Here is a 23,868-nt window from a genome sequence, read left to right as displayed (position 1 = left end):
GCCCTATTTTTTCAGCAGAGAAAAGTGATTATGAAAATCTACTTAATCAGCCTTTCATGCATTTACTGGGGCTCTGTAGAACTCAAGAATGTCATCCTTTTGTTATGCTGATGTTTTAGTGTTGTGACATGCATATAAAAATAAAATTAAGCTACTAGGCTTAATCCTATTTTCTTTGTCCTGTATGTCTCCACTGGACAGAGCTTGTCTATTTCAAAGTCATTTTGACAGTTGTCATCAGAATGTCACTTTTTAATTATTTAAAAAATGATGGAGACTTATAGAATGGAAATCAGAGAAAATCTTTAATTAGGTAAACCAAAAACTTCCATTTGTATGTTGATGGTGGGCCTGTCTCAAAAGTTTTTATTATTAATCATTTAAAAATAACTTAGCAAGAAATGAGTACCTTCCAATAACTACTTAAATGAAATAGGAATAGTTTGGCTTCCATTTCTGCCCTCAGACTTCACAAGTACCTTGATTATCAGAATTCTTATCACTTGACTAGAGTATTTAAGTTCTGTTCACAAAGGTTTTAAATTTTTAGAAAGTGTATCTATTTTTTTTTCTCCATTGCTTCCTTTTGGTATCATACCTACAAAACCATTGCCTAATCCAGGTCACAAAGATTTACCCCCATGTTTTCTTCTAAGAGTCTTATAGTTTTATCTCTTATATTTAGGAACTTTATCCATTTTGAGTTAATCTTTTTTTGTTTGTTTATGATGTGAGATGGGGATCCAACTTCATTATTTTGCATGTGGGTATCCAGTTGTCCTAGCACCATTTGCTGAAAATATGGTGCTCTCTGTAATGAATTGTCTTGGTACCTTTGTTGTAAGTCAACTGACAATAAATGTGAGGTTTTATTGCTGCACTCTCAGTTCTATTCCGTTGATCTATAGGTCTGCTGTATGCCAGTAACACACTGTCTTGTAGTTTCGTAGTTAAGTTTTGAAATTGGGAAATGTACATCCTCCAACCTCCATCCTCCTTATTTTTCAAGGTTGTTTTGGCCATTTGGGATCCTTTACATTTCCATAGGAATTTTAGGATCAGCTTGTTAATTTATTTTTAAAAATCCAATCATGAAATGGGCAAAAGACATGAACAGAAATCTCACAGAGGAAGACATAGACTTGGCCAACAAGCACATGAGAAAATGCTCCGCATCGCTTGCCATCAGGGAAATACAAATCAAAACCACAATGAGATACCACCTCACACCAGTGAGAATGGGAAAATTAACAAGGCAGGAAACAACAAATGTTGGAGAGGAGGTGGAGAAAGGGGAACCCTCTTGCACTGTTGGTGGGAATGTGAACTGGTGCAGCCACTCTGGAAAACTGTGTGGAGGTTCCTCAAAGAGTTAAAAATAGATCTGCCCTACGACCCAGCAATTGCACTGCTGGGGATTTACCCCAAAGATACAGATGCAGTGAAACGCGGGACACCTGCACCCCGATGTTTATAGCAGCAATGTCCACAATAGCCAAACTGTGGAAGGAGCCTCGGTGTCCATTGAAAGATAAATGGATAAAGAAGTTGTGGTCTATGTATAATATGGAATATTCCTCAGCCATTAGAAATGACAAATACCCACCCTTTGCTTCAACGTGGATGGAACTGGAGGGTATTATGCTGAGTGAAGTAAGTCAATCACAGAAGGACAAATATTATATGGTCTCATTCATTCAGGGAATATAAAAAATAGTGAAAGGGAATAAAGGGGAAAGGAGAAAAAAATGAGTGGGAAATATCAGAAAGGGAGACAGAACATGAGAGACTCCTAACTCTGGGAAACGAACAAGGGGTGGTGGAAAGGGAGGTGGGTGAGGGGTGGGGGTGAATGGGTGATGGGCACTGAGGGCAGCACTTGATGGGATGAGTACTGGGTGTTATGCTATATGTTGGCAAATTGAACTCCAATAAAAAAATTAAATAAATAAACAAATAAATAAATAAATAAGCCAACTAGAGTTCAATAGAAATTGAATTTGTAAATAAATTTGGGTAGTATTGCTATCTTAACAGTGTTAAGTCTTTTGTTGAGGCATGAACCATGAACATGGGTTGCCTTTCCATTTATTTAGGTTTCCTTTCATTTTTTTTAACAATGTTTTGTAATTATTAGAGTATACATTTTGCACTTTTTTGGTTAAATTTAAATTTATTCCTACAAATTAATCCACTTTTGAAAAGAGAATCTTTAACTTTTCTAAATATTTGTGCCTTGTAAGAACATGACTCTGGAAGGGTTGATTTACAAAAGAATAGCCTTAAAGACTCATGCTAAAAGACTAAGCTTTGAGTTATAATCCTGGATCTTCCAGTTTTGAAAACTTTGGCAAATGAACTGCTCTCTGCCATTTTCATTATCTGAAAATATATGTTAAAAAATATAAGGGTAGTTACACAAGAGAGGCTTTTCATGAAGTTTAAATGTAGTAGTACATATAAAGTCAGAAGAACTACAATTGGCACTGGTAAGCAGTTAGGATACATGAGTTATTGTTATTGTTACAATGCTCTCGTCTTTATGTCCTTCTATTCTCTCTTCCCTGAAACTATTGCTAGGGAGCCACAGTTAATGTGGGATTATGCCACTAACTTCTGGTATGTTGAGGCAGAAGTTTGAGAACAACTATACAAGCTTTTGAACTATTTGTCTTCCCATTGTTGAGAAGATTTGCCAAGATAAGAAGCCATCAATGTCTTTGTAAGATTCTAGGGATCATTTTGGTGTTTTACAGCTGGCCAGTTGGCTGGAAACTCCTCTGTTGAGATGTATCGCCAAGTGCTCCTGTCTGGTTGTCGCTGTGTAGAGTTGGACTGCTGGAAGGGTCGAACTGCTGAAGAGGAACCAGTCATCACCCATGGGTTCACCATGACAACCGAAATATCCTTCAAGGTAGAGTGAATGAGTATTGCTAACAGAAGTAACTAGGGAGACCTGAACCCATTTGGGTAAAGCCTCCTGAGGTAGAAAGTCCCACTGGTTACAATTAAGTCCACAGGCTATTAATCATCTGTGCAATTTCAGAGGATAAAATTTAGTACTGTATTTGTGAGTAATGAGCATCCTGGCATGGGGAACTGTGGTATCTTAGTAAAAGTGCCTTAGAGAGGACTTATAGGATTTGGATTTTTATTAGGTGATTTGGGTAAGGGTTCAAGAAAGTAACGTTTTGCTATAAATTGGGTACTGTCAATAAGCAGAAATAATTCTGTGACTGGGTATCTCAATAAATCCTATCTAGGAAGCAAGAGTAACACTGTAGTTGATAAGGAGCTTCAACCATTCTTATTAGCTAGGAATGAGAGTATGTTTGGTCATCTCCCTTGTGTTTTCACACAAGGCTCCATTCTACATCATCAAGGGGCTAACATTCATGCATCTGGAGACAGAAGCCCAAATATCCAAGTTACGTTTACCTGCCCTCAGACAGCCATCTCCAGGAGCTTGGAGTCATTTGAGTGGGGGGAATCTAGGATTCTAGGGACCCAGAGAACAATCTAGGAAGAGGATATATGGGCTGTAGGGGAAATGTGTTTTTTACTGACTTAGGCACCTCTGAAGTGAACCAGAAAACAGGGGCCAGAGGATAACCTTTAGAGCACAAATCCCAAGGTATAAGCCCCATTAACTGTGTTACCTGGGTCTCAGGATAGAACTGGCTCTGGGTCACTAACTCTTGCCCTAAGTAACCAAGAAAACAGCCCAAGTATGCAGATAGCTAAAATAGAGTGGGGGACAAGGCCATTGAAAATGGGGCAGTAAGAGTGCTGAGAGACCAGAATGTTGGATGAATTATATGTTAATGTCACCAGGATTGGTGACAAAGTTTTAGATGAAGAAGACAGTGAGGCATTTGCTAGTCTTTCCTGAATGAGGAGGAGCTCAGTAAATGGCACAAGAGAAGAAGTAGTAAAAGCTGGTTGGACAGCCTTATGAGAACTAGGAACTCCAAAGTAGCATTGAGAGCAAAAAAAATCCCGTTCTCTAGTTTTTGGCCCCGGGGCACCTGGGATGTGAGAAAATAAACAGCTATCACTTGAGAGAGCAGCAAAAGAGAAGCAAGATTGTCAAGGGACAGCCAGATTTCAATGAGGATAAATGGATTTCCTTATCAAAGATATCATATTTGACAGTAATAAAAATGCATTCAAAATTGATATCATTAGCACCTTAAAGTATATTCGCTATGTTGCATCTAGGGAATTTGATTTTTCATGATTTCTTCAACTTAGGCTACAGTACAATAATTAGAGGTACAAAGCACCCTTCACTAAATTTTACAACAAAGTTTAATATGAGGGTGACCTTAATTCTGATCAAATCTTTTAATTTATAACTGCTCCTGAAAGGGAGCACTCAAGTTCTTTTGGTTTTCTTTAATGGAAAAATCAATGGGTTCTTGTTTCATTTCCGTGGCCCTTCATTCTCCCAGCTCCTGCCATTGTCCTTTGTCAGCTCTCTGAGATATCAACCCCAGCCTCATTGGGCTTTTTAAGAAAAAGTAGCACAGCTGACTCTGGGTGGAGTAAGTGCAATTTGGGCTCATCTGGCTGTTGATAGATGGAGATAATCCTGAGAAGGCAGACAACACACCCTGATGGAGCCATTACTGCACTAAGGGACTGAAGGCCTTGTGAATTGACCCAGTACCGGGAGAGCCCTTCCACTCCTGCTCATATCTCCTCAGAGTCCATATGGGGAACAATTAGAGATTTTTAAAAATGTATAATCCTCGGGTTCTTTGAGTTCTTGGAACTCAAAGGAGGGCAGTGGAGAAATAAACATCAAGCACATTCTAGGTGTATTTATTTTGCATGGAGCATTGGCTTCTTGATCTCAGCCACCAAGTTGGCTTAGAGTGACTCTTCTCATGTACTTGTCTATACAAGCAGTTCTTCAGTCTCATCTCTGATCCCAGAGTCACAGACTGATTGGACATCTCTTCCTGAGCTCGAGAAACATAACTTCTCCACCACATCCGCACTTTCGCTGACACATGTAGAAACTAGAAGACTCAATCTAGCCCAGGATACTGCCTCCTCTCTCTGTCTACCAGTTGGGGGTGGGAGTGGCCAAATGGAGCAAGAGACTCCTCTCCCCAGCAGTTGGTTTGTCCAACCATGCTTTCTGCTAATGTGCATTTGCAGAATGGCTTATTATTCTTGCAAAGATGTGGGTGGGTGATGGTGGTGGTAGGATAGGATGGCTGTGGTTAGTAGAAATGCCAACCTGTTTTGTGGACAAATATAGGGAGCAGGAATTCTCTGCATCAAGACTAGGACTGGGATGAGGGACCTAACATGCAAAATTTAAGGAGGCATTTGCTCTCAGTGTCATGTACATGCAAAGTTGGCACCCAAGGATGAGTGTCTCTTTACATTTTGCACTTAGGCCCCTCCCTTTCCTCACCACAGCCCCAGTTTGTTCTGCGTGGTTATCAGCAGAGTCTGCTTTTCCAGAAACTGCTGTGTATGTGATTTTGGAAGAAAGTGTAAGAAGAAAAATGGGGGACAAAATCCTGTGTGATCCACCCCCATTACCTCTTTCCCTCTCACTCACTTGGCCATAACTCCAGTGGGCTCTATTATTCCTTGACCATGCCAGCCAGGTCCCACTTCGTGACCTTTGCACAGGTTGCAAGTCTGTGCCTGGAATATTCTCCCCCCGCCCCCCCGCCCCGGTATCTGTATGGCTCACCTCTTACCTCCTTGAAGTCTTTCCCAAATGCCACTTTCTCAATGAGGCCTACTGGGACCACTTTATTTAGTAGTGTAATGAGCCATCACGTCCACCTCCATACTCCTGATATACTCCCCAGCACCACTTTATTTTTTCTATTTATCAAGTGGCCCTTTATCACCTCCTGCCACTCTGCTTAATTTACTTATCATGTTTCTTGTTTCTTATCTGTCTCCTTCTACTCTAGCACGGAAGGACCACAAAGATAGAGATCTTTGTTTCCTTCCCAGATTTATCCCAAGTGCTTCGTAAAGAATCTGTCATATAGTAGGTGCTCAACAAATGTGTGTGTGTTTTTAATAACTTCTTGTCCCAAAGCAAAGAGACAAATTTCAGCCTAGCTTTTAATTTTAGTCTTCCTTGCCTCTGTCCATGAGATAAATGAATTTTGTCTTTCCCCATTTTCTTGTGTCGGATTACACGTATGACATATTGGTGGGTAGTAAAAAGATTCTCCAAACATTTACCAGTTTTGGCTATCTCATATATTTGGACCTGACCTTCATGGTGCAATTAGGCTGTATTCTGTAGGCACAGCACATACTGCAGTAGCAAAATAAACTGATTACGAAAGTTCATCATTTTTATGTCCCACTGTTTATCTGCTTTCAATCTATGTAATCTGAAAATCTTCTGTGCGACATATCCCCAAAAGCGAGAGTTCCTATTGGCACTCACTGCCTATTTATTATATGGGTGAAAATAAAAGGTTATGTTCTGGGCAAGGGGACATGCTGTAATTCAGCATCTTTATGGAGGACTTTTTATTTTGCATTCTGGATTTATTTATTATTTATCTCATACATCTGCTGTTCTGTTTCTTTGCCTCATTGCCTTAGCCTTTCTGATGGTCATGACATAGTAATTCGCCACTTGGTCTTCATTCTCCCTGTTCCCACTCAGTCTTCTTCCTCCCCATGCTGGATACCACCACCCCCACCCCACACCATGCCCAAACTGCTCCTTTTTCTCCCCTCGGGCAGTTCCTTAGTTTCCAGCAATTGTATAAGATGGCAAAGTGGGTAATGTGATAAAACAGATGATGAAAATATATTAAATTTGAGGATATGGTTAAATTGAGCATTTCTGAAAATAAAGCTCTGAGAAAAATAATAATTTAGGGTGCAATTTAACAGCTACATAAATGTTCACATAAAATGGATATCCAAATACATCCTGCTGTTGTCTGTCAGGGATAAAGGATTTCAAGGGCAGTTTTTCCCACTGGAGGTTAGTAATTGAGCCATATGGTTTATAGATTATTGAGTCCAGTGTTAGAAGTCCCTGAGAAACAGTTTTGGCTTAATAAGGAGCAATTGAGTAGTAAGGTACTTCCAATCCAATGCCCACTAATGTCCACTAATGATAGCTCAGATGTAAGAACAAAACTTAAAGCCCGTAACAGGTTTTCTCATCCTCGGTGATCATGCACAACATGCAAAGTATTCTAATGCCATTAAAAAATGGAATTTCTATAGAAGAATTTCTGAATTTTTCATGCGCTTCCAACTACAGTTATTAGATGAAATCTAGTAGGTGCTCTTTGGCTTTTAAGGTTCAAAAACGTTTCCTATGCCAGTGGCTAAAGTTATGGTGGAGGTGAGGACAGATGGACGGTGGGAGGGGGAGAGGCTGGGAGGAAAAGAGACTGTAGGTGTTTAGAATGCATTTGTGGAGCTGATGCCAGGGTTTCAATACCAGCTCTCCCAAGGACAGGCTGCAAGAGCTTGAAGAAGCTCCCTTAGCCAACCTAGCCACTATCTTATGAGCAAATGGAAATGATAATGATTCTTACTTTTTAGGGTTGTTGTAAGCATTCAGTGACCCTACTTAATATACAGACGTTGCTTAGAACAAGATTTGGCACACAGTGAGTGCTCTGCAAATGTTAGGTATTGATATTATAATTGAAAATATTAAAGTCACACTTTCACTTTATTTTTGTAAACATAATGGTTATGGTATTACATATGCAAAGAATTTTTATGATGTCAGGATGAGAAGGGAAGGGGGTTGAATTAAGTCCATTGTAAGGTTGCCCTGCTAGAGGCTGTAATGTAGATGCCCTCCGCACACCAGCCCTGGTATCCACTGCTAGGAAAAAACCCAAAGCCCAAACTAAACACAGTCCAGCCTTGGTTAGAGGCCCAGCTGAGAAGGGTGTCTTTTGTCAAGTACAGACGACCAGAATGCCAGAGGCAGGAAAAGAGCAGAAGTACGAGACACAGACAGAAAGGCCCAGGGATCCCAGAGCCGAGCTGCTGCTATTCAGGCTGCAACATCACCTCAACTGTGGGAACATAGAACCAGACACAGGGAGTTAGGAAGCTGGGGGAAAGTACAAACACCCTACAAGTCTGAGAGCCCGCTCAGGAAAACAATCCCATTTCTTTTGCCAAAGATAAAGAGAGAGAGCCCTTTAGCCAGAGCCCTTCCCCAGAAGGGAAAAAGGGGTAGATTTCTTGCTTACTTTCAGGCCTAACTTTCCTTGGGGCAAGTCTACAGCCAGCCTTTTTTAATAAAGGCAGTTGCAGCAATTCTTAGAGTCAAAGACCCTAATCATCCTCTGAAAAGTCATCAAAGGCTAATTACACTTTTATTTACTTTTATGTTTGAAAGATTTTTTTCTCTAATGCAACACTCAACCTTAAGTGGAAATTTTGGCCATGAAATTGTTCAGGTTCATTGGACTACTGAGTGTGGAATCAATAGTCAAACTTCTCTACTACAAAATAACATTTGCCTGTGGTTAAAGTCAGAGTTTTAAGCTTTGCTTAAGCCACTAATCAAACTAGCCCAGGGGTTAACTGACAGGCCACATTCAGCCTGCCACCTGTTTTACAAACTAAGTTTAGTTGGAATGTAGGCACATCCACATGTTTACATATTATCTGTGGCTTCTTTGGATTTACAAAGGCAAAGTTGAATAATTGCCATAAAAACCATGCGGCCAGCAAAGCCTAAAATACTTACTCTCTGGCCCTTTATGGAATGTGTGCTGACCTCTGAAATAGTCAATAGAGGACTAAATTGGAATACAACTAGATAAATGATGTTTCTCTTCTGTTAAGAATGTTGAGAGTTCATTCATTTATTTGAAAATATTTAGTGAGTGTCTAGAATATACCTTACCACCTCCTAGATTCTAGGGGCACAGTCCTGGAGAAAACGGAGTGCTTATCCCCAAGAAGCGTATAGTCTAGTGGGGAGAGAGACACCAAAATCAACACATAATACAGCACATGCCTTTAAGGCAACATAAGTAAATATTGAAGGAAAAGTGAGCTAAGGTGTGCTATTTGCAGCAGGGTGGTGAGAAAAAGACTTGAGTAAATGACATGTGAGCAGAGATCACCACCCCCAAAATTAAGGAAGTGAGTCTTGCATTCAGTTAAGAGTATTGCTAACAGAAGTAAAAAGATGAACAAAGAAATGAAAAACAGGAACAGAAATGAAATCATGCTTGGTGAATTTGAGGAAAAGTAAGAAAAGATCAATAGACTATACTGGGTGAGCAATGGGAAAGGAAAAGGTGACAAATTTAGAGAGAGAGCAGGTACCAGATCTAATAAAGAATTTGGATTTCATTCTGTGAAATGGAAGGCCAGGAAAAGGTCTACTCCAAAGGAGTGAAATCATCTGATTCAAGTTTAAGAGCAATCACTCTGACTGTGGTAGGTAAAAGCTTCTGCTAGGTTTTGCTGCATAACAGACCACTCCTTCTCGTCCTTGCCCCCACGGAATCTCAGTGGTTTGGAGGCACAAAGGCTTATTTCTCATTCAGGTTAGATGTTGGCTGTTGTTGATTGATACTGTCTATAATCTATATGGAAAGAACAGCCCAATCTGTGATACCACTGGGCTCATGGCAGAGGAGGAAGAGAAATGGCAGGATCACATGGTGGCTCTTAAAGTCTCTGTGTTCAGTATGTCAATTTTACACACATTTTACTGGCTAAAACGAAGGACATGACCATGTCTGTTGTCAACAGATCTCACAGGAAGGAATATGGGAACAATGTTGAAATCTACAAAAGCAGTCATTGCAGAGGTTTTTGGGTCAGGATGATAGAGGTAGACATGCTGAGATGTGGTTGTATTTTGGATAAATTTTGGACTAGATTGCTGACTATCAAAAGATAGGAGAGAAAGAGAAGTCAAGAATGGCTCTACTATGTTTTGCATTTAACTGATACAATAGAGACAAATTTATGAAATAAAAAAAAAATCTAGCTCTTTCTGATTCACAATTAACACCTATTTTCTTTATGATCACCTATTTGCAGTTATTTTGAGGGCTTTGCTCTTTAGTGGTTAAGGCCATTAACTGCATGAGAGTTACTGCAGTGGTTAAGAGCATAAACTCTAGAGTCAGGTAAACTTCCCTGGGGTTTCTTGGATTCTCCTCTTTGTGACCTTGGGCAAATTGGTTATCTCAGAGCCTCCATTTTATAATCTGTATAATAGTGAATAATGTTTTCCTTAGAGAATGTTTACAGCATGAGTTAAAATACATGTCCAGACCATAATAAATGCCCATTTAGTGATATCTCTAACCATGGTAGCTCTGATAACTGTTTGTTATCAGTAAGAGTCTAAAAGGGAAGGTTTTACATGAGTGAGGAGGGGGACACCAGCATGGTAAGGAACCTGAGTTGATTTAAGAATATTGGCTCATCATGAGATGAGTCCTTTACTTTTTCTCCCTAGGTCCTTACAACAGGCTTGTGGAATGAGGCTTATCTCCCTCACTTTACTTATCAGCAAGCCAATGCACAGAGGCATTAAGTGATTTCTCCCAAGGTCACACAGTTTGTAAAGCTAAGAAGTTACAATTCAAACGCAAGCCTGCTTGAATCTGCAGCTTGTCCTCAAATAAATCAAGAATTTAAAGTCTTGGTGTTGCTTGCTATTTATAGTGCACTTATTTTTGATGGCATCAACTATCATAAAAGTTAAACTGATAATGTATGAAAGGCAATCTGTGAATTCACTTCTAAGAAACACTGAGAGTGATTCTTTTGCTCCATGCAGGCAAATCCTTCTCAGAGGATATATGCAAATGTAGTACAGAATTAGAAAGCCTTATTTATACTCTGGGGCCAGGGAAATAGCTTTCTCACATGGATATAAAGAAAGCTATGCATTGTTTAAGGAAGGTAGAGAAGATAGTGGAAAAGTCTCAGGCATAAGGAACGAGAGTGGAAATTTCTACTTGAAAGGAGACTATGGAAAGAATAAATGGAACTGAAAAAACGAATAAGTATACCAATCTAATAAGAAAAACATATTGAAAACCTGGTGCCCAAACCTGGTTGGATATGCATTGCAATCTGGTCCTTCATACATTACTCTAGGAGATCAAAGATGAAAAATAATCTGGAGAAATGCAGATTATAAAAGTATTCATATTCTTTACTTCAATAATTTCCCTTCTGAGAATTCATTCCTGGAAAGTGATTCAAAATACTAGAAAAAAAGGGAGATGTTCTTTGTGGAACTATTTGAACGATAGCTCCTTAAATATGTCTGTCCAACAGTTGGGTATGTTTAAATCAATTATAATACTACTGCTCCTTAGAATTCTGTACAGCTAATAAAGCTGTATAAAATTTTTCTTTAAAAACACAGATCAAAGAATGAAGTACTAACACATGTTACAACATGGATGAACCTCGAAAGCACGCTACAGAAAAGGTGCCAGACCATTAAAGACAACTTATCATATGATCCCATTTATCTGAAATGTTTGGATAGGCCAATCTGTGGAGACAGAAAGTAGATTAGTGGTTGCCTTGAGCAGGGTGCATGGGAGGGGGCCGGGGAAACAGGAAGTGACTGCTAATGGGTACCTGGTTTCTTTTGGGGGTGATAAAAATGCCGTGATTTAGATTGGGGTGATGGTTGCACAACTCTGTGACTATACTAAAAATCATTCAGTTGTACACTTTAAATGGTTGCATTGTATCTCAGTAAGGTTATATCTCAATAACAATGTTAAAAAAAAATACAAGTATTTACAAAAAGGAAAACCAAGTTATATAAACAAATGAAAAACAAACTAGAAGTAAACGTAACCAAAGGCCAACAGTGGTTTGGTTCAAAGGGTGCATTTATGGATAAAAATGTTTGCCTTCTCTAGTCCAAATTTTTTATAATGTGATTAGATTTCTTCTTTCATTAAAAAAAATACATATATATAATTAGCAAATTGAAGAACCACTGTCTTTTATCATCGTGCCTCTGCCTCCACCAAACCAGTCTTCTTTCTTTCTACTTTGTTAAGTCAAGATTCAGAAAATTTAAGGGCATCTGGGTGGCTCAGTTGATTAAGTGACCAACTGATTTTGGCTCAGGTCATGATCTCAGGGTCCTGGGATTGAGCCCCACATCAAGGCTCCTTGCGCAACGAGAAGCCTATTTCTCTCTCTCTCTCTCTCTCTCTCTTCCCCTTTCCTTCTGCCCTGGACCCTGCTCATGCTCTCTCTCTCTCTCTCTCTCTCTCTCTCTCTAAGATAAATAAGTCTTAAAAAAAAAAAAAATCAAAATTTATAGTGTGGCAGCTTGCACAAAACCCTGCTAGCCACTTCAGGCCTTTCCATACAATTCTATGAACGAAAGAGACAACCATGTTAATGGGTACAACCCCAAATGGAAAACATATATACACATTAGAATTCTGGCATATTGAATATACCTGTGTTTTCATGTTTTAGGAAGTGATAGAAGCAATTGCTGAGTGTGCATTTAAGACGTCACCTTTTCCAATTCTGCTTTCATTTGAGAACCACGTAGATTCGTAAGTATTCCACACATCCAATGGGAGATCTTTTTCCCAAATAGTGCATGTTTAACAGTTGTGCATTGGATTTAAGATTATTTGATTTATTAATGGTGTTCCTCAGTTGTGCTATGTCTTAAGTGTCATGTTTTCATCTGCATATGTTGGGATTCATTAGCTCAAATCTCACTAACATTACAATAATCCACTGGACTTGTGGAATCTATTTTCAGGCCACGGTAGGATTTTAAATTAAGGACTCCTCTTTTTGCAACACTGTGGAATAACACATGCCTCAGTGGGACACTGAGTGGGACACTCTTATAATCCTCCTTCATTAGCTCCTTCTATTACATGCAAATTTATAGTCCACATGAAAATGGCCAGTTCCGCACACGCTGGAACTGGTGGAGGGAAAGCTGTAAATTGTATTCTGCACTTAACACAGAACTAAGACCACCTAATGCTCCCTCCTTCCTCTTCCCATCGGTTTCCCTTGTTAGTATTTGCAAATGTGGTTCTATTTCAGAATAGCCTGCACTTATTGCTAAGCCACACAAAGAAAAGACACTTTTGACTTAATCTTTTATATTCATTTTATCAGAAAATGCCAGAGTAAGACACATTTATATCTAAAATATGGGCATGAGTTTACCCTATGGTTACTCATTTTAAAGTGCTTCAAAATGAAAGATCTTCTCTATAATGAATCCAAGTTCAAGAAACTAAAATTCTACTCCATGGAATAAATGTCTGAAGGTGTAGTATTGACCACCTTTGCACAAAAAAAGAGTATTTGTGATGCCCTCTCTTCCACTTCAATGACCTAAGCCAGATGTCTCAACTAAAAGCCAACATCTCCTGTCCTAATGTGACTCGTGGTTTCTTTCTTTACCCTTTGTTGTATTGAAAGTCTTTCCCGGGTCATTGATTGATTCCCTTTGTTCAACTAATTTTGCAACACATACTTCAATTTACTAATTTTTAAAGAATTCACTAAAATCTGAAAGAAACAGTTTGGTTGTGAGGAAATTTCAGCTTGAGGAATTTCCAAGTACTTAAATGTGATCATTTGTTAATGTATAGATGGAGAGACACCTTATTTTGAAGTAACCAATTGTATAATTATCTGTATTTCTAGTTTGCCCTTAGGAAATCCATATTACATTTGCCAGCTCTTGGTTCTGTTTTGCTGGGAAACAGTCAGCCAATGAATGACTTAATCATTTGGCAGATAGTTTTTCTAACAGTTCTGAAGGGGCAGTTGAAGAGAAAAGAATTGATTCTGTTTCATTGCTGTCTCTCTTCGAACTCAAGGGAGTGCCTCCTTTAGATGCTGTATTTAATACCTCATTTGCTGTGACAACCCTGACTTGCACATGAGCATTTTCTCATCTCTGCCTATCCATTTGTAATTGGGCTCTAACAGTGCTTTCACACCTTTCTTTTAGGCACTGTAGTTCTCAGACTTGTTGGTGTATTATGTCCTTTTTCAAGAAATATCTCCAAATCTCGCACATTTATTTTCTTCAAGAAATGTTTCTATATAAATTAGAGAAGATGAAACGCCATAGCCCCATTCTTGATTGTCACAGCTGCTTCACTGAGCTTTCCTATAAGGTAACCAGAGAGGTATCAACAACCACTACCACCGCAAACAAAGTAACAGCTAAAATTATTACATTTATATTATGTGTGGAGCAGCCTTACAGGTGTAAATTCATGTAATCCTCATCACAAACCCAGGTGTCCCTCGGAATAAATACTATTATGATAATCGTTATTTTGCAGATGTTGAAACTGAGCCCCCAAAAGAGTGAGTAACTTACCCAAGGCTGTGCAGCTAAAAGGTAACAGAGCTGAAATTCAGATCTGGCTGGTCTGGCTTCAGAAATCACACATTTAACCAACACTATCCCCACCCCTAAGCAGATGCCTCTGGAGCCTTCAAAATATTGAATTAAGACAACCAGAGCATCCGCAAGGCAACTGTCTGTAGATATTCACTTTTATGTGGCTTGTGACCCTTAACCACAGGACATTTTTTGTGGTTTTCAACACCAAACATACAGAGAGCTAAAACAGGGCGTGAAAACTAAATCTTGAGTTGCACACAAAAGCAAAAAGTATCATGATACTGTCCCTTCTGGTTTAAAAATGAGATATTTAGCTATTAAAAGTTTATTAATAATTTATAGGTAACCAAAGAAAATAGGAAAATAGCCTTCCCAGGATGCCTAAACCATTGAGATAAGCTCATGACAGTGAAATAGCAAGATACGGAAATCTATTGGGGAAGTTTCTTTGCTTCGTTTCCATTGTCTTCGAGCTTCACATGCCAAAATTGCTCAGTTTCAATCCTCTCCTGGGGGGCACTATCAAACACCCAAAGAAAATTTTTTTTTATCTTTGCTGGTAAAACCCCATGCTTGAAATGTAGGCCACCTCACCTCATTGCTGAATTTGGTGGCAAACATCATTCTTCACTTGCAGCTCTCTTTCCCACTAAACCTAGAAATAAATCTCAGAATCCTTCTCAACACAGTGGCCAGGAGACAACCCCCCCCCCCCAAAAAAAAGATATCTGCAACCTATTTACCATCTCTGGTGGACCATTTTATTCCCCCATGTGCTGCATATACAAAATGCCAGATTCAGGGATCCCTGGGTGGCGCAGCGGTTTGGCGCCTGCCTTTGGCCCAGGGCGTGATCCTGGAGACCCGGGATCAAATCCCACGTCGGGCTCCCGGCACGGAGCCTGCTTCTCCTTCTGCCTGTGTCTCTGTCTCTCTCTCTCTCTGTGTGTGACTATCGTAAATAAATAAAAATTAAAAAAAACAAACAAACAAACAAAATGCCAGATTCAGAACTGTGCTTCAGGCTGCTTCGAGCCACATCTCCCAAACAAACTCATGCTGGAACAAAGGAAGAAATCCACTGGATTTTCTGGCTTTCTCTCCAAATACTCGAAATGACCTATCTACAAACAACAAAGAGAATCTGCCATTCCATTAGCTGATGACAACTCATCCTTCTCCACATGCTACATCAGAATCCCATAAAATGCAGATTCATGAGCAGCATTCCCATACTTGATTTGAATGTGTAGAAGTGAGGCTTTGAAATCTTGAAAGAAAAAAAAAAGTCCTAGTTAACTCTAATTCCTCCACCTAATTTGTGAGTTAGAATTTCCATTAAAAGAATTTTACACTGAATTTGAGCAAAGTAACCCCTAGTTCTGGTTCAGCCACAGATAATATGAGATTTTAGACAAGGTCCTTAATTTCCATGGGTTATAGCTTCCTCCTCTATAAAGAAGAAGGTTGTTTTAGTTCAATGTGGAGGACTTACACCATGACATTTTATGGGGCACGATCCTCGGTCAGAAAACTGACCATTGGGCCAGGTGCTTACATTTTAGGAGTGTGTTAATATGTTCAGACATCCCTGCTATGTCTTAAAGCTCAAAATGTGTTTGTATTTCCTATCATCTCATCTCCACAGTAGCCGATGTGAATGCTCTAAGGGCTTCAGGTTTTTTTCTTGCTTCTAACTACAATGTGAATGTCTTTTATTTCTGCAATTTTAACCCACAAAGTTTCTTTGTTTTTCTCTGACTTTCTCTATTCACTATACTCTCTGCTCTGATTCTGCTCCCTGTGAGATGGATGTGTGTGTTTGTGGAGAATTGAGTAGCCTGATTACCAAGTAGCACATTTCACTTTTTCTTAGAAAACTACCTCTTGTTCTTTTCATCTCAGTTGACTTTGAAGCAAATTTTAAAAGATCAGATTTAGATCCTTGCACTTCAGAGTGATTGATCCGTGGACCAGCAGCATCTGCATCATTTAGGAGCTTAGTAGAAATGCAGAATTGGGTCAGCTGGCTGGCTCAGTAGATAGAGCATGTGACTCTTGATCTCGAGTCATGAATTCGAGCCCCACTTCGAGTTTGGGTAGAAATGCAGAATCTCAGGCCCCACACTGATGTTGCCTAGGAAGTTTCCTTTTCTTAAGACCCCAGGTAATTTGGATGAAGTGTCAGAATGTTGCTTTAAACAGTGTGGTCCACTACCTACATCAGAGCTACCTGTAGGCTTGTTACAAATACAGGTTCCAGGATTCCTCTCCCAATTCAGGGCCAGGCCCTAGGCCCTACCACCTGCAGCATTAACAGCTCAGGTAATTCTTTAGTGGAATCAGGGAAGATTTTGCTCCAACAAAATCCTTCCGAGGGCCTGGTTTGGGGACGGCCTGACAAAGGACAAAGGATTCAGCCTATCACCTGCTTAGGGACACCTGGAACATTGCCTCAAAATCCCTGCACTGGTATGAATATGGATCCCCTAAAAATTCTGAAACCAGGGTATTAGGGTAAAACTCTCTTTTTACTCCAGGTCTCTGATCAAAGGAACTTGGAGCTCCCAAATTCCAAACCTCAAGAAAAATGTCATGACTTCAGCACCTATTGACTTACTTTAATTTATCACAACAGTTCTCAAACTTGAGCATGCTTCAGAATCATCTAGAGGGTGTTTGAAGACCCCTGTGCCCCACTTGTCCAGACATCCTGACTCAGAACCTGCATGAGAGGCCCTAAATCTGCATTTCTGACCAGCTCTGGGTGCTGTTGATGCTACTGGTCCACAGACCACACTTGGAGTAGCTAAGCTCTGTGACACTCAGTAGCGTCATTCTGTGAAAGTAAAATGGAGAGTTTGGACAGTTTCTCCTGTGCAGCCTGGAGGTGTTGGCCGGGCACAGATGGGCTTGTCTCAGCTACAGCCACAGAGCCAGCTGGCTTGGTTGAGCCACTGGGCTAGCTATCCTTGGAGTAATAGAGTCTGAACAGGATGCCCAGGGCTGCTCTGCCAAATCAGCTGCTTCTCTGCTTGCTCCCCAACTTCTACTGAGCAGTCCTTAAGCAGTCATCCCCATGCTTTTCAGGATCAGTTCTCTGGATGGCAGGTTTTCTTCTCTCCCTAATCCTGGTGAGGAATAATCTGAAGGCTGCACAAACCACACAGTAAAATCTTCTATAGGTCAAGAAAGGTAGATGAGAAGGTGGGAGGTTGTTATGCAGGGCTTTGCAAGTTCTGTGAATCTCTTCTTTGCCTCTCCCTGCAGTTTCAACAAAGCAATGACCTCTCTGAACCTCAGAGAACTCATGTGATCCCCAAAATATATGCCTTTAAAAAGGATATAAAGAGTGATTTTCCCTGTAGACCATGGCAATATGATTTGAATCCCCCAGAGCACCCCTTCCCAGGGGAAAAAACAAAAAACAAAAAACAGTCCATGATCCAGTCTTAACAGTTACAGAAGAAAGAAAGAAAATAAGAATCACATTTTATAATCAATTTGAATTGTAATAAAGAAGGGTCTTTTATCATTTACTCTTCTTACTGCAATCCCAGTTCTGCTCAAATGTATTAACATTACCTCATGCAGAGACAACTATTGAAAATCAAGTTTGACAGCCTGTAGATCAAACTCACAGTCCATAAAACCCAATGGAATTGGATACCTTTATAATGATATTTAACATTCTACAGAATAAGGAAAAAATGTTATTGCTTTTTAAAAGGTCAAAGGAAGCAGGAGTATTGAAAGATGTGGATGTTCCCTCGTATCGACTGTATTTATGTGTTACCAAGTATACAAGTTGTCCAGTCTAGCTGGCGGATGCTGTCTCGTAACCCTGGATCATCTTACGTTTGCCCCACTCTTTGAACGCCTCAAAGGCATTTTGTATGCATTACCTCACTTCATCTTCTTGGCACCTTCTGTCCTTTTCCAAGAACAGTTATTATTCTCATTTTATAGATCCAGAGTGGTTAAGAGCCTGGAGCTCAGGTCAGCAACCCTACAGCTCTAGCCTTTGTCTATCAGATCAGATTAGGCTGACACCACCTATGCTGCCCTATTATGCATGTAGCAGTTGCATACAACTTTCCCCAGTGTGCCTGCTTCTTTTTCTTTCCTCTAGGATCCCACCCCAAGTAGACACTCTTCTGCCTGACTGCTCTTCTATGTTTTGAGATTCTCTCTCTCTGTCTCTCTGTCTCTCTGTCTCTCTCTTCCTCCTGCCCTTCCTCTGCTCTCTTCTCTCACCTCCTTAAAAACACTCCTTTGCAGTTAGCTTTCTGCCGGTTAGGCAAATCTCAATCAAGAATTCACACAGAGGCATGAATGGGTTCTGCCCCAAGGTCTTACATTTGACTTAGAATCAGGAAATTGAACAAAAGGGAATGAGTCCATAATTCTGAGACGTTCAAGAATCCAGTGAATGGCAAATGACGTGCTGTCCTCTGCATCTGTGTCTATGGAGGCCAGCCTTAGGAATAGCCTTCACTGTCTACCTACCTGTGTGTGGTATTCAAATTTCCAGAAGGCAGGATAATAAACAAGGCATTTAGAATGATAAATACTAATCCTGAAGGGTAAGATGAGGGAATAATCTCTTTCTGTAATTAACAACACAGTGTAATCCCATCCAAACTCTTTAAATAAGCCTCCTTGTTTCCTTTCTTTCTTTCTTTCTCACTTCCCTCAGCCCAAAGCAGCAAGCCAAGATGGCGGAGTATTGCCGACTGATCTTTGGAGATGCTCTTCTCATGGAACCACTGGAAAAATACCCAGTAAGCAGTTTCAAGGTTTACCCCCAAGGAATGTGCATATTAATGACCACAGTTAGGAGGAGGCTTCCTTACATCCTTTCCATGTTTGTATTTCTCAGTAAGATTAATTCAGTTGATAATGAAGTCTGACCCAGAGGAAACCGGCAGTGTACCCTACTGAGGGTGGAAGACCTGCATCCTTCCTCGGCCTCTTCCCAGCCTTTTCCCGTACTCTGTCTTCTCCCTCCCCCTCTGCCAGACGTGACTGGCAGGACTACAGAATTCCCACAATCACAGTCAGCTGCAGAGACACTCCGGGCAGACAGAGCTATGATCACCAACCAGGAACCTCATCACACCCTTTGAGAGATATGGTTCAGCAAAATGAGACAGTGCAGGTGGCACAATGACACCTCCATCTGGCCTTGCACCCAGTCCTCACTTCCTCGCATGTGCCTTTTCCTGGTACTCAGGCCTCCTGTTGCCCTGGTAGCATCCCTGCTTTGGGAGAGAAAGCTGTAGGAATATCTTAAAGTCGCCTCTCCCCCTCTTGAACCCTTTTTCCTAGACTCCACACATTCTTACATGGATTCATACCAATCCCCAGACTCCTTGCAAACAAAGAAAAAAGGACCAGCATACGGGAGTTCACTGAACTTTCTAAAAATAACCCATCTTGGGACTTGCACACATGCTCTCTGATACAATATCTAACAACCCTTTCATGGGAAATTGATTTTCTCATTAGATGTGCAAAGCTTGAAACACAAGAAATAAGGCTTGCAAATAAGGGTAGCTTGAATCTCAGGGCTGCTGCAAGGAAATGTGAGGCTGCCAGTCCACTTCTGCTGATGCCAAGGACATGTGCAGCTTAGTTACCTAGTTCCGGATTGCGGGGGGAGGGATTGCTCCTTTTAAACTGCATCTGAAATGCTGATCCTATATCCTTGCCTGTAAGTTCCTGCCCGTCTTTACCAACCGTTCCTGACAGATGCCACACTAATTGGCTTCCCTCCTTTGAAAATCCAGGGCAGGGCCTTCCTCTCCATCCTAAATTGCCAAAACAGTTGGACTTACGGTCTACAGAAAACTCAGGAAACTTTGGGTTAACAAATCTCCCAGTACATTTCAATGGTCTTATTCATGGAGATTTCATTGTGCAAAAAGAAGATTTCGGTAGTTAAAATATGCCTTTCATGTAAAAAATAAAGAACCATGAAGCATAAAGACACACTTAGAACAGTTTACTGATCTGTACTGAAGGTAGCAATGAATAATACAGGAGCTCTTGGTGTCCAACCCTGTTCTGGGGGTTTGGGGAGGGAGGCCAAAAGAAAGAGGCAATATTTTTTTTTAAGATTTTATTTGTAAGTAATCTCTACACCCAATGCGGTCTCAAACTCAAACCCCCAGATCAAGAGTTGCACACTTTTTGGACTGAGCCAGTGAGGCGCCCCTAACAGGGCAATATTTTTAAAGAAGGTGCTCTTCTTTTCCATTAGCTGGAATCTGGAGTTCCTCTTCCAAGCCCTATGGATTTAATGTACAAAATTTTGGTGAAAAATAAGAAGAAATCCCACAAGTCGTCAGAAGGAAGTGGCAAAAAGAAGCTCTCAGAACAAGTCTCCAACACGTACAGTGACTCCTCCAGCATGTTTGAGCCCTCATCTCCAGGAGCCGGTGAGGAGGTGGTGGGCCCTTGTTCCCTATCATGTGTGGGTTTTAAGAATTGCAGCTCTAACTTAAGTTAGAAAGGCTTTTAACATTCCTATTTGGGCACATGTTAAAACGGTATTGGAGAAGTCACTAAAACTATGCAAATGTATGATCTCCAGTTCTGTAGGTAGGAAGGCCCACTTGGGTCTCACTAGGCTAAATTCTAGGTGTCAGCAGAGTGGCTTTCCTTTCTGGAGGCTTTAGGGAATCCTATTCCTTGTTTGTTCCAGCTTTAGAGGCCACCTACATTTGTTGGTTTATGGCCAGCAATGTCCCATCTCACTTCTGTCATCATATCACCCTCTGACCACAGCCAAGAGAAGTCCTTTGCTTTTAGGAACTCATACCATAACTTTGGACTCATTTGGATAACCCGGGATAATCTCCAGCTCAGGTTCCTTAATTTAATCTATCTGCAAAGTCCCTCTTGCCATATATTCATAGGACATAAGACATATTCCCAAGTCACGGTCATTTAGGGGAGCCATGATTCTGTCTACCACATTGGCCAAATAATATTTGGAGTGATCACATGATTTTACGCTTCTCAAGGGCAGTGATCCCTTAAATTAACTCAGGTCTGGGCACAAGAAATTCACCAAATGTATTCTCATTGATGATATCGTGAAGAGTTCTGGGCAATTCAACTCATCCATATTTTATAGATCTCTTTTAAAATGTAAAAAGATAAAGTTATTTTAATTATCTATCAAAGCTCCTAGGTGATGCTTAATATCATTAATCTTCCTTTTAGATTTAAGTTGATATAGATTTTTGTGGCTGATGAGAAAAGAATTCCAAGTGGTCACCCCATTTCCTTTGAATTACTTGTCATTTAGTCTGATTTCACTTCTAGCTTTAATCAGAATCTTGGCAATCAGAAAAGGGCATTAGGAAGCTCTCCTGATTGAGGAGTGAATAAGTGGAGGAAACTTAAAGCTTGAATCTAGGAAGTTCTTCAACAAAATCTTAGCTAACATTGGAACAATCACTTTGGAAAACTGGCAGTATTTACGGAAACTGAACATATGCACACCCTCTGCCCCAGGGATTCCACTCCTAGGCATATACCCAACAGAAATGTCACCAAAAGAGATGCACAAGAATTACTCAACACAACACCACTCATAACAGCCAAAAACAGGATACCAACCATCATCAACAGATAAATAAGTTATAGTATTTTTACACCATGGTATAATATTCAGAAATAATAATTTACAATTTCACACAACAATATGGATACATCTCAGAAACATAATGTTCAGTAAAAGAAATCAAATACAAAAAAGTATGATTCAATTCATATAAATTACAAAAACAGGAAGAATTACCCTATTCAGTTAGAGGTCAGGAAATGGTGATCCTTGAAGGAGTGGCTGGAATCAGATCCACAGGGGCCTCTGGACACTTGTTTTATTTTGCTTCTTGATCTGGGTAACATTTACTAAGGTCTGCTAAGTCAGTGAAAATTCATCACTCTGTACATATATAAGTATGTATACTTTTCTATATAGCTATCATACATCAATTGAAAGATTTCAGAATAATTTTTAAAATTAAAATAAAAACTCTAGTGCAATCCGGGGTGGGGGCGGGGGTGGGGGAGAAGATTGACCAAGACTCTGATTTATCTTTTCTTCTATTTTGCCATCTCAATGGCCAGGTTCTTTTATGGTTTTGTTTAAAATCCTTATCAATAGATATTATCCAATTCTTTGAAAGGTTTTATGAGGGGATAGTTTTTGAATGTGTATTTCAAACATTATTACACAATTCTGAGCCTTTTTTCAAAAATAACTGTTGTTCTCAGTAAGAATGTTCTTTTTGAAAATTTGAAGCAAATATTGTTACGAAGCCACCTACTCCCTAGCACAATTCTTGAACCTCTTGCTTGAATCTAGGGAGGAAAGCAAGTCTTCCTTCGCAGGAAGAAACTTGTTTTCCCATATGCCCTTCCCACTACTAGTTCTGTCCCCCTTATTAACTGGATGCATAACACAAATAACGATTTTTTCAGGCAGTGAACATTATTGCTTAATACAGAAAAGAGCAGCAATCTGTTAGTAATTCGGTAGATTTCCTAAGCTAGCCTCATGATCTGTTGTGCAATCTTTATTTCAATGGAAAATTTTGGACATTTTAATATGTAGGTAGGCTCTTGAATAATGAGCACTGCTAATTTACCATTTGGTGTGTAGATGGTCTTGGTGATGAGAATTCAAGTAACTTGAAAAACATGGAATAGTTCTTATTTCAAAATTAATTTACTTATCATGACCTCTGTTGGCCTGGTGCCTCTTCCAGGATTCAGCCCTTAGCCAGTACACTTGTCTTAAACCACAAGCACAAGGTAGATTTTCTTACAGTTCAAGGTTTTATGATCTTAAGATCCTTCAAAGATCCTTCTTATAAGGAAGAAACCAGGGCCTCACTCCTAAAGGAAGATAAATTATTTCTTTCCCCCTGTAAACCAAAAAATGACCTTATAGAGTATTTGAAATGACTGGTGTATTGTTATGTCCCATGAAGCATTGTGTAAATGGTTTGCCAAGCAAACTTTTAAATTGCTAGATAAGAAGAATCCCCTCTCTAATTAAAAAGAAAAAAAAAAAGTTAAAAAAACTTGGAGCAACACATTTGATTATTAAAAAAAACTTAAGTGTCAACCTCCTAAAAGAACATATCTCTATATAAATATGTTTTCTGTCTAAAATATAATGGATTCCTCTCATTGACTAACACCATAGCAGCATCCTAAAGTGGTTGTATGTGCTTTCTTTTAATTAACAAGCCATAAATAATAAGATGTGTTGGTCCCGAAAATCTTTTCCCTCTAAAGATATTTCATGAATACTTTGCTCACAGCTGTCATTCAGTAGTTGATCGAACTTCGTCAGCCAAATGAAAACATATATAAGCTTCTTTGAAGACTTGCTGTGGACCCTGTGTCATTTATATAGATTGAACTGGGCGGCCAATTTTCGGGAG

General features: G+C 39.9%; 1 protein-coding gene across 2 annotated transcripts in view; it reads left to right on the top strand.

Moving 5' to 3' along the window:
• Nucleotides 1-23,868, top strand: part of PLCB1 (phospholipase C beta 1) — a 673,888-nt gene that overhangs the window by 496,167 nt on the left and 153,853 nt on the right. For both annotated transcript variants that reach the window (XM_077872243.1, XM_077872244.1), the window contains exons 11-14: nucleotides 2,757-2,914; nucleotides 12,478-12,560; nucleotides 19,098-19,182; nucleotides 20,664-20,841. In XM_077872243.1, the coding sequence (XP_077728369.1) occupies nucleotides 2,757-2,914; nucleotides 12,478-12,560; nucleotides 19,098-19,182; nucleotides 20,664-20,841 (504 nt within the window). The remainder of the gene's footprint in view (nucleotides 1-2,756; nucleotides 2,915-12,477; nucleotides 12,561-19,097; nucleotides 19,183-20,663; nucleotides 20,842-23,868) is intronic.

This window comes from Canis aureus, chromosome 26 (genome assembly GCF_053574225.1).
Source record: "Canis aureus isolate CA01 chromosome 26, VMU_Caureus_v.1.0, whole genome shotgun sequence".
Lineage (NCBI taxonomy): Eukaryota > Metazoa > Chordata > Mammalia > Carnivora > Canidae > Canis > Canis aureus.
The sequence above is the reverse complement of the archived record's forward strand: the minus strand, read 5'-3'. Positions and strand labels throughout refer to the sequence as shown.